Source organism: Rhinolophus sinicus, linkage group LG02 (genome assembly GCF_036562045.2).
Source record: "Rhinolophus sinicus isolate RSC01 linkage group LG02, ASM3656204v1, whole genome shotgun sequence".
Lineage (NCBI taxonomy): Eukaryota > Metazoa > Chordata > Mammalia > Chiroptera > Rhinolophidae > Rhinolophus > Rhinolophus sinicus.
In genome coordinates, this window is record NC_133752.1 from 40,232,328 (window position 1) to 40,248,105 (window position 15,778).

Genomic DNA, 15,778 nt, shown 5'->3' on the forward strand with positions numbered 1-15,778 from the left:
TCAGATGTCTTAGAGAAACTGTTGATTCTAGGACTGGGACAAGAAATGAACAATGAATGTCTAGATTATCTTGTCAAATTAGAAAGCAAGGAAACTATCAAAGGCTACTAGAGTTGTATCAAATGGACTTGACAAAGCAGATGAGATGGTTTGAGCATTAATAATAACAACTACAAAGGATCAAAACACTTTAAATATGTTTAAACCCACTAGCTCAAAATAATTCTGGAATTTAAAAAAAACTGCACTGATCTTTAGAGGATGCTAAAGAACAAATTCATTATTTCAAAAACTAGTAAAATTTAATGAAGGGAAAGAATCAAGCTTTAACAATTTATTACCTCATAACTGATCACATTTCATCTATATCCCACTCACTCCCTTGCCATCTCTGAACTATTCTGAAGCAAATTCAAGATCTATCATTTAATCCATAATATTTCAGTATGATCTCTCTAAGAGTACTCTTTAAATACCTAGGCATAATACCATTATTGAACCTAAAATAGCATAATCAAATAACCAATTTTCAAATGTTTCTGATTATCCCCTGTATTAGTTTTCTATTGGATCTGAGCTAGAATTGATTCCAGAGTCATCAGCACGTTAATGACATTTGAGGCTGTGGGAGTTAATGAGATTCCAGGGAAAGAGTAGAATGAAAATAGAAGAGCTCCTAAGGCATAAGGCAGAACAACATAAATTCTTTCAGGACAGAGAGAGAGGTAAGAGAAAAACCAGTAAGGTACGTCACGTAAGCCAAAGGAGAAGAGTGGGCAATTTGGGATCCAAAACCACATGTGTCTGACTCTGGAGCCTATGTCCCTATGCAATCACCCATCAAATATTTATTAGGTGCTACTGTGAGCCAAGCTCTTTGTCGTCACTGCCTTAAACCCTGGAACTATGAAGGCAGATCTCCTCAAACGTGATCTAAACCTGGCAGTACTAACTTCTGGACCAGTTTAGAAAGAGGGGACCGTGATAATTGAGATGATCAATTTCTTCCATTCTAATTTCCCTAATGGGCCTGGTAGGATAGATTTAGGAATAATGCATGAAAGCATTATTTTTTAGTTGCCCTGATGTGTGTGATAGCTTAGATGACCACTTTTAAACCCTTCCTGTATTTGCAAAAGATTACATTAGTTTCCTACAGAGATGTTACTTTCTTTCCCTATACCTAGCTGCTCATACTTTTCAGCCATTATAATTAATGGCTGCAAAGTTCTTGAAATAAAACATATGAATATAAGGTTAGATTCTTCATGTTTTGAGAACATTTAAGAGGATTTATATAAGTTGCTTCAGAAAGGGAAATGTAATTATAGATCTCATACTTCTGCTAAGGACAAATAGGCTTGAAGCATTAGAATGTTGAATCCACTTTGATGTACAACTCTACATTGGCATAAATATTTCAACTACTCCATTAGAGCCAAAGAGAAAGTTATGGTAGTAAATTTGGGGATAACCACACTATATATATTTTTAAAATCCTGTAATATTTCATTCTTATGAAGTCATAAATAAGGCTATCAAGAATCCTAATGTTCACACCCCCCAAAAGAAAAAAAGACAAATATTTACAGCCTTGACAAGACAGAAGTCATATGTGAAATTTTATGGTGTGAAAAACAACTGGCTCAACTGCAAGGGGAGTTCCTGTTATAAACACCGAAGCTAATGCTGTACTCATATAAATAACTGGGCTACATCAAAGTGACATTCTGGGGGAAATAAAGTATTGTAATTCAACATCTCAGAGACTATGTTCACAAAGGTATGGCAGAAATGTTACACATACTAAATTGGGTAGCAGTGATGGCAACACACTTGCATACTGTCGTGGGCAACAAGTGCTTTTTTCTCTGTACTGTCCCTCAACCATCTCAAACAGTTGGTGGCCAAGAGAAGCATAGAATCTGTGCATTTTGTCTGTCAAGTTCCTTATGTTAAAAGTATAAACAACAGTCTGCGCTCCATAATCCAGGCATGAAATTATATCCAGTACAAATAGAAAGGGTTTAAAGTTAAGCCAAGATCTAGGATCAGAGGGAAAGTACATTCTGGAGAGGTCTGTGCAAATTTTATAAATGGAATCAAGGATTTTTTTAATTCAATGATTAAAAGCAAAATTGGACAGATTAAACTATTATCATTTCTCTAAGTAGTGGAGAATGCTGGTATGTATGCCATAAAGAATCGGAACAGGTGCGCCCAAGGCTAAGTATCAAGTATTTCCGCAACTTCAGAAGGTTAGTTTCTTCCATTAGCAACCAGCCTTTCAACTCTAAGGACTCAGATTAAACTGGATCTAGAGTGTCTTAATTAAAGTGAGTGCGGGGATGTGGATAAGGTTCAGTTTTCTTTTTAATTTGTGGCATCACACATCATCAAAATTCAGGATACACAGACTTGCCTTTTTCTCCTGACTAACTGACCTTACAAAGAAAACTTCCAGTTGGTCAGAGTGACAAGTAAAACAAACCCAGTCTATACCTTGCAGATAAAGACATGAGATCTTCAAATATCTGGTTTTACCACGGTTCAACTAAAAATCAACATATTATTTATCACTTACATGCAAGATTTTCTAAATAATCTCAATATTACTGTTCCAATTTCAAATTTTATAACAGGAAGAAAAATCCATGCTCTAACTGTGGATGGGCAATGTACTTCATATTAAAAAGAGAAGAATGGGGGCAGGGAGGAGGGAAGTATGAAGAAAAAAGGAAACAAAACAAAGAAAAAAGAAAACTTAGATAAAATATTTTTAAAAACAAAAACAAATCCGGTACGTGACTCACGACCTCAGGAATACTTAAGAGAACCACTGGTGAACTCATACAGACTGTAAGCTAATAAGTTATTTAACATACTAAATTTGTAGAATTTTGTTCATATTTGGATGAGAAAAGTGAAAGGACATATATTAAAATTATTTATACTGACATTGTATCTGGAATTCTGATATGCCCTCCTTCCAAAGTAATATGAAACCCAAATGGGCTTGGCTCTTACCATTTTCTCACCGATTTTCATCTATGTAAGTGTGAAAGCAGCCTAATCTCAGAAATAAAGGAAAACAGTACCTCAGGTTTGAGTTGCTAATATATAAATAGCATTCTTTTAATGTAAGCAAAAAACCTGAAGCAGAAAAGGAAAGAAATTTAAGGAGATATCCCCCCGTCAAGCAATAACAACTGTAAAATTTAAAACCTGGACTCTTTTTTACATTTCTAATAGTACTATTAATTCTCTCAGATCTCTCTCTCTCTCTCTCTCTCTCTCTCTCTCTCTAAGTCATTAAGTCTCTGACATAAAGGAAACTTAATTATCTCTATCCAAAGTTATGTTTGAATTTCACATCTTTTAAAAGCAGAGAACATTGCTGAGTTGTTTTATGCCGGAGGAAGCAGTATCTCTAGCATAATGACTAATGTTAAGATAAACTTGGGCTCCTAGTTCTGCTAATTCCTAGTTGTGTGAACTTAGAAATATCATTATTCTGGGTCTTAGTTTCCTAAACTGCAAAAAAGCAAGAACAACTACCTCAAAATATGAAGAGCGTTCAAGGAGGCAGTGTAAGTAAAGGGTTTACTTACAGTTCCTTGCATGTGTAAGAAATGCTTCATAAAGGTCAATTATTATTACACTCTCTGACATAGTTAAAAAATATATAAAGTATCTACTCAATCAACATCTACTTAGAGAATGCATACAATGTATTAGATCTAGGAACTCTTCTGCTATGAAAGATACATACACTCAAGAGTAAGATTCCTGCCCCAAAAGAGTTTATCTTCTTACAGGTATTGTTCACAGGCAAACAGGCAACAGAGTACGTTAGGATTAGTGCTGTCAAGGGCGTTCATGACCCCCAATAAAGTTTGCATCTACTGTGTAGAAGTATCAAGCAAACATTTTATTATTCCTGTGGTTTAAACCTAGCGTTGGCATTTTTTTTTTTCTGTAAATGGCCAGAGAGTAAATATTTTAGCTATTGTGAGCCATATGGTTTATGTTGCAACTACTCAGCTCTGCTATTAAAGCATGAAGGAGCCACAGAAAACATGTAAACAAATGAGCATGGCTGTGCTCCAATAAAACTTTATTTACAAAAACAGGTGGTGGGCCAGATGTGACCCAGGACTACAGTTTGCCAATCTTTGGTTTAAACCATATGCATCCATTAGTAAAAAGTAGTAATTCTTTATGAAAAGCATACTTAAATAAATCCAGGTATCTTCCCTTATAAAAGATTTATTTTTTTCATCTCAGGATGAAAGGAAAATGGGGAGAAAGAAGAGCTTTCACAACTGGGCTCTTGCATCAGCACTGGAAAGCTTCCAACATGGAAATAAATTCCAATAAGAGGACATTTGGAAGAAAAGAAACAAGGCACTTAATGGTTGCTACTTTTTTTTTTTTTTCTGAGAGTCATGATTCTAAACAAAAATCGACTTGTTATATAAAGAGATAGCGCATGTTTACATACTTCACACCACGGTTTTGACAATGGACTGCTCCAGTCTGGCCTTTATGGCAAGTGGACTGTTTAGTTTAATGATGTCAAAAAGCAGGGGAGCAGATGGCAATAAAACATTATTAGAAGAGATGAAACATATGCAACTGGTAGCAGTTTACTTATTCATATAAAATTTTTAAAATGGAACCAATAAATCTCTCCATCTTAGCTAAGCAAATCTAGTTATCTCGATTTATTACTGTAGCGTAAAGCCTACAATGAAATTTGGGATGGTTGGAGAAACAGTAATTTCCTTTCTCACCCTGATCTCCTTTAGACTTCAAATAAAAGATAGAATTTATATCCACTTATAACTGAGATGCACATCATTCAGTCTTTGCTCTAATCAGATCTCACAAATATATTTGAGTCTTTCTTGAAAAAAAAAAATCGAATTGCTCCAAAGTTCTGTCCATAATGAATAAATAAGCTTTTCTTTATTGTTAAAATGTAGTATACACCAGAGGCAGGGTACAATAATGAATCTTAGCTAATTTTAAAAATGAAGTTTAGATGCAAAGAAAACATTACTTGAAACGTCTTAGTAGTTGCTACTCACTAGTTTATCCTCCCTGTGAAAGGCAAGAATCCTTTCTACACTATCCCTAAGAGATTTAGTCCTTCTTAAATATATTCACAGATGTTATCTTGTGATACAAGAAAGTGTGCTATTTAATCACGATAACTAAGTCCAAATCACTATAGTACTCTGAACAGTTCTTTTAACTTCACTCAGACTGTTACAGTCACTGGTAAAATGATGCCCATTTTAAATTTTAATCACATTATCTTACTGTACACTCTGAGTAAAGATACATTTAAAAATTGAAAGAATTATAAAAACATAATTATTACTAAGCAATGATACCCACCATTTGACTGTTAAAAAGGCTACCCATTTTATTCCTGAGCTCCAAATGCCCAAATGAGTATGGTGAGTACTTCCCAAGGCAAGATGCAACCAAAAAAAAGCTAAAATTAATTACTCATTTGTGTCTTTTTCCTTTTTTGACTTGACCAAAATAAATTTATTGTGTCCATAAAAGACCTTCAAATGATACCAACTTGTCTAATTACAGCTTACTGGTACTGTGTTTCTTCAAAACACAATTTATATTTCAAAAAAGAATCACCCATTTTTACAAATCTCATTGTCAATTATGACCATTTGCCTTTACTATATAAATGAAAACTGTTTCATAAAGCAAAAAGCAATCCACTAATAAAGAGTATGTACATATTACGTGATACATATAAAAGGAATAATACCATAAGAATACAAGAAAATTAATGTTTGTTCAACATAGAGTATCAGAGATTAATGTCTAATATTAAATGATAAAATCCTACTAGTGTATTGAGTACGTCACCATAATATCAACTAAATGTCTTTTGCCTTTACTTTCCTTACTACAGTGTCTGCCTCCATGGATACTTTAACAATAAAAGTTTATACTTTTATCAAGTATAAAAATAAAGACATCCACTAATTTCTTGCCAACATCGCAAGACATAATAATAAACAGGGAGCTGTGTGTACATGCAATTAAAGAAAGCATGAAGGCAGCATTAATTTAATATGCTATAAGAACCGCTAAGGAAATAGCAAGAGGAAAGATTTTTAGCACAGCTAGACAACAGTAACTACTGTAAAAGAAAACATACCGTGTTTCCCCAAAAATAAGACCTAGCCAGACAATCAGCTCTAATGCGTCTTTTGGAGCAAAAATTAATATAAGACCGGTATGATATGATATGATATGATACGATATGATATATTACATTATATTATGCTGGGTCTTACAGTAAAATAAGACCAGGTCTTATATTAATTTTTGCTCCAAAAGACACATTAGAGCTGGTTGTCTGGCTAGGTCTTATTTTCAGGGAAACACGTAACAAAGCTTTTATTTTCAATGGCTCTATGAAATAAAGTCACACTTCTGTTTAGAAAACAGTGATTACAATATTAGCCAACATTATATATAGCTCAATGATTTTCTATGTAAGAAATTATAAGTTATTTATTAAACATTTATTATAATGTTAACACATTTAAGTATCATTACAAATGTTTTTAAAATCAACATATTTTGAGAGTGGAAAAGAAGAAAAGAACCTGTAATTAATGAAAAAAAAAATTGTAAAAGCTTACCTATGGACTTAAAGCTTTCTGCGCTACAAATAACAACATGAGTATTTAATTTTTGACCAATGAGGCGCTATACAATTTTTGTTCTTTTGTCTTGGAAGAAACCCCTTTTCTATCGCATGTTTATTGCCATGACAACATATAGCATAAGTGCTTCATGCAAAGGCAAGCAGTTCCATGAGGATCGTGCCAAAGCTACCAATCTCGTATCTTCAGGCATAAAGAACTGAGAGAGTCAATATTTAGAAAATGCTTATTTAGGGGAAATAAATGTACTCATGCACTGAGGAAATGCTACAAAAATAGATGAGTTGTGTTACAAAAGTAAACTTAAACTTGTTTCTCAAGTACAAGATGCAATTCACTCAGATTTACGTTTTGTAACTAGACACATTAAATAAAAAACCTAAAGATACATTCAACCAATTTTATCTGCCATAATATGACTTACTCAGAACCAAGTGTATGTTCTCCAAAGAGAATACAGTCATCCACCAGCGTTTTAACATAGGATAAATAATACTCTATAGGGCAGAGGTGTCCAAACTATGGTCCCCTGGGCCAACTGCGGCCCGCAATCCATTTTTCATTGGCCTGCAGCAAATTCCAAAAATATATTTAGTTTACTTAAATAAACCAGGTAAGGCAATACGTACTTCACCTCAAGTGAGTGGCCCGGCCGTTTGTGTATTTTACCGAATATGGCCCTTGGTGAAAAACGTTGAAAAAAGTTTGGAGACCCCTGCTATAGGGAATAAGGCTCCCTGGAGGAGCAATGGTTAGAACTTGCATCCTGGTCAGGTTAAAGTCTAAGTATTTTGCATTCTCTTGCCCTTGGAATTCTCTCCACTCCCATTACCATTACATAGGGTCATATTCATTATCATCCTGTCTATGCTGGATTACCTCAACAACCTCTTAGAGAATCAGAATGACTTCCATCTTAACCTTTTACACTGAGGTCATAATGATCTTTTAAACACATTAACACTATAATGAGCTTTTAACAATGCAAATCTGATTGTGTCACTTTCGAGTTTCCAAATCTTTTAATAGCTTCCTTTCCACATCAATCCACATTCCTTTCTTTCACAGCCCTTTCTGACCAGGCCCCCATTAACCCATCCAACTTTTCTTCTGGCCACTGTACAGTCCCCAACACACTGAACTACGTGCCTTTCTTCCTTCCTAGAAGCCAAGTTCTCTGAGAGCTTTTGCATATGTTCATCCCTCTCCAACTTGGTCTCTTCCTAAAAATATTCAAATGGGTATTGACTACCTGGGATTTTTACTTTAGGCACAAACAGTAACACTTTATTCCTGCATAAACTATGACTCCATTACACACAAATACATATTTTACCTCAAGATTGTATCACTGGAACTTTATGGTGGTCTCTTTCTCTTCTTTCCACTAATCCAGACCTCCATGCCTTCTGACCTGGACCTTGTATTTTGATTTAACTCTCTGCACTTTTTTTTTTTGCTGATTTCTGTTATTTACTGATGCACCCAAGTTAATTTGTCCACAGTGACAAAATGGGTGAATATCCCTATTATTTCCTTGGCACTCCACTGTTTGGGGACTTACATGCCATAAATGATATGCCTCATCTTTTGGGGGGGCGGGAATGCTACCATAGGGCTTCAGCTCTATTATTAACTTTTTTAACTGCTGGACATTAATAAAGTACTAGTCAAAGTACTGCTTATGTTCACAACTTTTAAGTCTTACAGAGTTTAATGCTTCAAGGAGAGTGGAGTTCCCTTCTCCTTAAGCAAAACGTGTACTTTTTAACGGCAGCTTTTGGCAGACAGCTCCTCCACCTTTGTTCAATGACTGCTGTGGGAATTTCAAGTCTGGTAGGAGGAAAGAACAATGGCTTGTGAATCTCTCAAACTACATGAAGATATAGAAAGTAAGACAAACTGTCCTACCCACTCATTCATTTACTCATTGACATTAACTTAGGGCCTCGACACTGTGCCAGGTTATTATTTAGATGCTGGAAAACAAAGGTTAGTAAGACCTGGACCCTACCCTTAAGGGATCTAAAAACTATGGTAAAAGATACATATGTAAACAATTAAATGAACGTGATGAATGCTGTAATAAAGCCAGCATCAACATTTTGTAGGAACATAGAGAAAGGATAGGCAACTATTTAGAGGGCTCAAGAAAGGTTCACAAAGGAGATGACATTAGGTCCTACAGAGTGAATAGAAATTTTTCAGGGGTGGAGGGTGTAAAAGCATTTCAAATCAAAGGAGCAGCTTGTACAAAGCACAGAGGTGTCTGCCCAAGGAATGGTACGAACTCAAGAACTTCAGTGTGACTGGACTATAGGGAACAAGCAGAACGACATTATAAAATGAGGCTGGAGAAGGTTGATGCGCAGTTGTAAAGGGCCCATTAAGCCCAGTTAAAAACCCGAACATTTACTGTGTGGGCAGCAGAGAGCCCCAAACATTTTCAAGCAGGAAAGTTGCATGAGAACTGTTTTGTTGCACAGTAACAGTGTAAGTTATTAATGCTATCACTAAAAACAAAAAAATAAAGGGATGGAAACTTAACATCTTGGGTTACCTTCTATGCATCAAGCACTTCTTTATATTATTTGAGCTTCATGACAATGCTAAAAAGGACTTTTTTAGACCCTTATTTTAACAGATAAAGAAACTGAAGGCTTAAAATGCTCCATTTGGGGAACATCTCTGGCGTCCTGAAATTCAACTCCATAGAGCAGACTTTCCTGTTTTTTAGGGCTGCCCCCAGTTAGCAAACTGGGTTTGATAAACAACACGCCTGATCTAGAAAGCACTGCTTATATTCTAATGAATTAGTCATCCTCATTTTGTGCACAATTAAACCAAAGTTAGAAAACCGGTATGCTTCCAACATACAATGGCTCTTCATGACTCTAATACTGGATTTATGGAAAACATCTCACTATATTTGGTAAGATAGTAATATTTTACACATATACTTGCATCAAATGAACTAAACTTACCTAATCTGGTTTCCATAACCTGAACAGAATCTATGAAAAACATTATATAGCAAATGAGGTCACCTACATATGCACAGGAACATATTTTTAAATTTATACCATTAAATTACAAAGGTTTTGAAAATATCTATCTAACTGCTTATTAATTATAAAATGAAGGTTTCAAATATTGTAAAAGCAGACATACAAACATAGTGAATTAAAACATAAGTTTTAAAAAATACCAATCCCCAATTCTGAAAAATAACAAGAATCTTACCTTTTATGTATTTTTCTAGATCAAGTCAACATTTCTAAAGGGATTACTGCATCTGAATTATGGAAGTCTAACCAAAGATACAGGACAAGTAGGAAGTAGTTTTGCTGCTTAAACGCGAGCTTAGATTCTTACTTCTTTTTCTGCCTTAATACTTTCATGCAGACTATGAACTTTGGAACATTTTGCCTCCTAAAATATTTAGATCTTTGTCAGTCACTGGCAAGCTTGTGAATGGATGTGTGGTAGTGGATGATAAGCTATATGCCTGAGAGAAAGAAGATGATCCAATCTAAACTAAAACACTGTTACATACACGCCTAGTTCCTATTTATCAACTGGTATAGTATCACTGTTGTTCTTGAAAGACTTCTGGGTAATACAGGCTATATAATACCACAAACGAAATGATCTAAGGTTTAAAGTCAGAATTTCAGTGGAGGTAACAGAAACCCATGACAGGTTCAGAGTACACACTAGTAGGTCTTAAAATTTCAATTAGCCCTTATACTGAAGTCTTTTTTTTCCCCCGCTATCTTTTCACAGCTACATTAGTCATCACCTAGTAGACAAATGTATGACTAAAATACTTATTTAAATAAATGACTTTCAAACCCTTTAGCTATGAAATACAGTACAAAATACACTTTACCTTTTGACCCAAAATATGTTTGTATATGTATACACAAACACACTCAAATATATGTTTGACCCAAAATATATGTTTGTTTATGTATACACAAACACACTCACTCATATACACATATATAAACTGAAAGCACATTTTCATAACATGATACCAACCCTTAATATATTAAAATATTCTTATATTTTCTATTCTATTACATTGTCACAAAAATACTGGCTATGATCCATTAAACTGATTTCAGAGTAAACTAAGTGGGTCAGATGGCAATATAGTGATTTTGATCCCACCCAACTGTAGGAATTATTTTTAAATGACATCACTGGTAATAGTCACTGTTTGGTAAGGGGGGAAGGGGATCATTTTTTTCCTTTTTGTCACCCACATTAGAGCACAGCTGTGAATTAACAAGAGAAAGAAGCCAGAAGTTCTCTGTGTGAGGGAAGTAATGTCACCTGCCTTAATGCTTTACATAGTCCACTCAAGCCCAAGCAACTTGCCTTTCTAGGTTTTGCATCCCTTTGGTTGATTTGACACTGCAGTTTTCACAGGTGAATTGTGAAGAACATAAGAACCCATAATGAGTTATCACTTTCTAAATCAAAAGAACTTTTCATTTGCATTAGGAAGGTCTTGAAACTTTACAAGACTAAGAGTAGACTCTGCTTTTTTTTTTTTTTTTTTTTTTAAACCTATGGTATATACTGTTAGGTAGAGTAGAATAAAAGAATTTGAGTTGCCGGGAATTTATTTTACAAAATAGTGTAAAATAAGTAACTTTTACTTATTTTGACATAACTTATTAAATGTCTGTTGTAGCACCTAGACAAGATAAATAGTAGGAGTTCTGCAAATATTTTCTGATTTGAGCTTAGCATCATGGTGTAATTCACCTATGATTTTACAATGGCAAAACATATTTTCTTTTTATAATATTAATGCTTTATAATGTTATATAATGTATAATGTTTTATACTGCTATAGTTTTGCTCAAATTAAATTCACTTATATGCTCTGTAAAGAGTATAATATTTTAAATACTAATCATGTGAATCATAATTAATTGCATTATTTGCCCATTCTCATTAACATGCTAGACTCAGAAAAGAAAGGATTCAGTCGCCCTCTTGTGGTAACTCTGATGTAATATATTCTCCAAGTGTTCCACATCCACTGGAACTTTTTTCACTCTAACAAGCAGAACGCTGTTTTGACTATAGTTTCTGAATTTACAAAAGCAGTACATATATTTTCTGCCCTCCACAGTATATATATTTGATGCCCTCCCTTCAGTTTCTACCTCAGAAATTTTGGTTTTTACTCACTTTTTTAGGAAATACTGTCCTGTTCCCTTCCATTTACCATACCAAATAAATTTTTCTGAAAGATTCTTTCTGTATTCTAATGCACATATAAAATAATCACAGCAAATATCCATCATCATGGGTAACCTTTAAGTCAATGGAAATAATTAAAAATGTACGGGCTGAGCTGTCAGCATTTTCCCCAAGAGAACAGGTCTTCCTAAGTTAATTAATAGTCTAGAAATTTCAGAGGCTCATGATATTAATCTAAATATTTTAAGTTTTCAACAGTAATACAGTCATCTTTTTTTAAAATAGTCGAGATCATCTCCCACTGGCAACAGCAGGAGACGAGACTGAAAATGTATGGGGACCAGAGTGAAAAAGGACTTAAATGATACGTTAAGTAAAGCACCTGAAGCAGGAAAGTGACTTGGGCAAATCCAAGCTTTAGAAAGGTCACTTGCTGTAGTACGGAGGATAGACTGATGGGGTGAGAGGAGATAGGGAAATTAGATACAAGTTGTTTGCAATGACAAGGGCCTGACCCAAAGCAATGAAGAGGAGAAATTTGAGAAATACTAAGAAGTGTATAGGCATTTAATTACTGTGAGGACTTGGGGGTGGGAATGGGAAGTCTCCAGCTTACATTCTACAGTGTTTCCCCGAGAATAAGACCTAGCTGGACAATCAGCTCTAATGCGTCTTTTGGAGCAAACATTAATATAAGGCCCGGTATTTATTGTACTGTACTATACTGTACTGTACTGTACTGCACTGCACTGCATTGTATTATATTATACAGGGTCTTATAGTAAAATAAGACCGGGTCTTACAGTAAAATAAGACTGGGTCTTATACTAATTTTTGCTCCAAAAGATGCATTAGAGTTGATTGTCCGGCTAGGTCTTATTTTTGGCGAAACATGGTAACGTTGGTGACTGGCTGGATGTATCATTTCCAGACAGAGGTAATGACAGTTTTGGACATGCTACATTTGAGGTCCCACCTTGAAACAGCAAGTTGGTCAACAGGCTTTGAGGATATAAAGTTCATGAGAGAGAGCAATATAAATTATCAGTGGCTAGGTAGTAAAAGAAATCTGGGTGAGAGATCATCCAGGGAGAGTGTAAAGAATGGGAAGAGATGAAGGCCACGTGTGGGATTGGCAACATTTAAGCATAATCCCATCTTCCTGTTAAGAGAGACACTTTAGTCTTTAAACCACAAACTTTGTTCACATTGGGAGAAACAGGAGATCATTTAGTCTCCTTACATTCTACAAATCAGAAAACTGAGGGTCAAAGAGGTTAACTGACTTTAATTGAAGCTATTTATCTATAGAAGTGAATGAAAACTCAGGTTTCCAGACTGACCCTAAGTTGTTCCATCCTAATCATTCAAAGGTTCTTTTTTTAATACTGTGTCCTCCTTCTGCTTCTGCCTTGTAAACATTCAGAAGACAATAAGTAAAAGATCCTTTCTTCAGTAATTGCTCAATGGTAATAAATGCTTCTGTTGTTGTTTTGTATATATCATCTAAACTGAAATGTTGTATTTTCAAGGATAACCTTCCCACAATATAATTTGTTAGTAAGACCCAAATTTACAATTAACACATGCTCTGTGAGTAATCTGGAAAACAAGGAAATGCCCGATTCTATAACTATGAAGAGCAAATGGCAATTGTATCAAACAAAGAAAATGTTTATGATACACTTCAGAGAGGAAAATAGCTGTAGCTATTCTCTGCAATCCTTTTAAAATCTTAGATGGGTGAGAATGGGTTTCACCAATGAATTCTATCATATACTCCAGAACACATTTTCATAACTGTACTTAAGAAGAACAAAACACAAGAGATTTATTTGGCACACCTGCTTGGTTTGGCCGTTGCCAGTTTGGTGACTTGATAATGCTGGTGGATCCTAGAGGCTTGAAGGCAGCAGCGGTTGGGAGACTGGCCACCCCTGTTCTGGCAGAGGCTGGGCTTTCTGGCCTCGCAGGCATGCTCTGTACTGAAGCGACTGACGGAACCAGTTGCTGAGAAGGTTCCTGGGAGTTGCTGGAAAGGAAATAAGAAAACATTTTTGGTGAAGTGGTAGCAATCTAAGCTAGCAATGATTCTTTTCTCAATCTATTAAATCTCTAAGGAAAGCAAAAAGAATAATTAACTGACATTTTTAAAAAGAAAAGCTCTAAAACCATGACTCAGGGACTCTCTTTAGATCTTTTCACTGCGTTAATTGATTTCAAGTCAGTTCTCCAACATGTTTCAAACATCCGAAGAAAATAATTATAGTATTTATATTTTTAAGTAAATATAGCTAAGGTGCTACTTTTTATTAAAAATACATGATTAAAGTAGAAAAATGTCCTATTGTTATTCATTCTTGAAAAACACAAAAATATAGAAAAATGTACATCTGCTTTCCCAAACTTCCTTTCTGGAATACTGCGCTTGCAGGGTAAAGTCAAACGTTGCAGTCAGTGGCATGGAAATGTCATTCAACTATAGACGAGCATCGCAGCAAAAATGCTAAAACTAAAAAAGAAAAGTAGTCAGACTGCATTTACTCAATACTTTGGAAATTCTCTTTACAACGTCTACCATGAAAAATTACGCGACTGGAAAACTTATAGAGCCAATCCTTTAAAACAGTACGCTAATTTCCTCTTCCTATTCCTTGCAATCTCAACACTTAATCATGTAGATTAAAACAATTAACTATTGGAGGATCCCTGATAATCTCTATGAAATGGCACATTTCTTTCTCGAACATTCCCACATTCTTCGGGTGTTTTATGAACTAAGTTTCTCTGACATCTCACCAGTCACTCCTTTCACTCACATAATCACTCAGTCACTCATTCATTCAATAAATATTTAAGCACCTATTATTATATGCTGACATTGCACTACGCACCGGCCACACAGTGGTAAACGAGACAATATCCCCAGTCTAACTGTGTTCATAATACAGGAAAACAAGAGACAACACCGCCTTGTTCTCTCTGTCAGTGGTTTGCTTAGCAGGAGGCCTTATCCGTGCTGGTTCCAGTTTGGTTTAGGAGATCGTATGGCTTTTATTACCCAGTTATTGGTCACTTATAATTATATACCATTTCAAAAAAAGTTTTTAGGTAGCTCAAATTATGAAATATGTACTTTGGAATGACACAACACGATAGCAGTTCTCTCAACTTAAGTATAATAATAATTGTTATTATAACAACAAATAATAATACATCCTACTAACTTTTCAATAGAAATTGAGGTACTAGTTGCTTTAATAATTTCATGCATAGAAACTCGATTTCTTCAATATCTGAAAGCAACAGCTGGGACAACCGATTGATAAAGATAAGATACCATATTAATGACTTCAATAAAATAAATAGACTTAATTATACTGTTTAGGTTGAGATTATTCAGATTATTTCAAGGAATAGAAATTTCAAATTCAATTATGTCCAGTATACTACCATGCGCAAGAATCCCTAACTTCCCCAATGCCTCTTGAATCTCTGACAACACCTAAAGGCCTGCGGCAGCCCACCGATCCTTAGGAAGGGCTACTTGCAAGGTTGGCCTTTGGCATTTGGGAACATGGCTGGTAAATAGATCCCTAGGTCACCGTAAAACTCTCTTTAAAAGATAAGAGTGGCTTACTGTGCCTACACTATGTAAACAATACGGTTTATGCTAAACACCTGCTTTCCTTCTGAAAGTCTGGAATTTCGGTGTGAACGAGGCACAGCGTACCTACTAAGAAGCCCTGATAACAACTGGGGACCCTTGTCTTGGGTCCTCAGTTTCTAAGGAGCTTCTCTTGTAGACAGTACTTTGCACATTTTGTCAAAACTCATTGCTA

The 15,778-nt window shown here is 35.2% G+C and overlaps 1 protein-coding gene across 18 annotated transcripts in view; it reads right to left on the reverse strand.

Annotated features, from left to right (window-relative positions):
• The window catches only part of PDLIM5 (PDZ and LIM domain 5), a 188,913-nt gene that overhangs the window by 26,900 nt on the left and 146,235 nt on the right, over positions 1-15,778 (reverse strand). For all 18 annotated transcript variants that reach the window (XM_074323398.1, XM_019741092.2, XM_074323390.1 and 15 more), the window contains one exon: positions 13,781-13,968. In XM_074323398.1, coding sequence (XP_074179499.1) covers positions 13,781-13,968 — 188 coding nt within the window. The remainder of the gene's footprint in view (positions 1-13,780; positions 13,969-15,778) is intronic.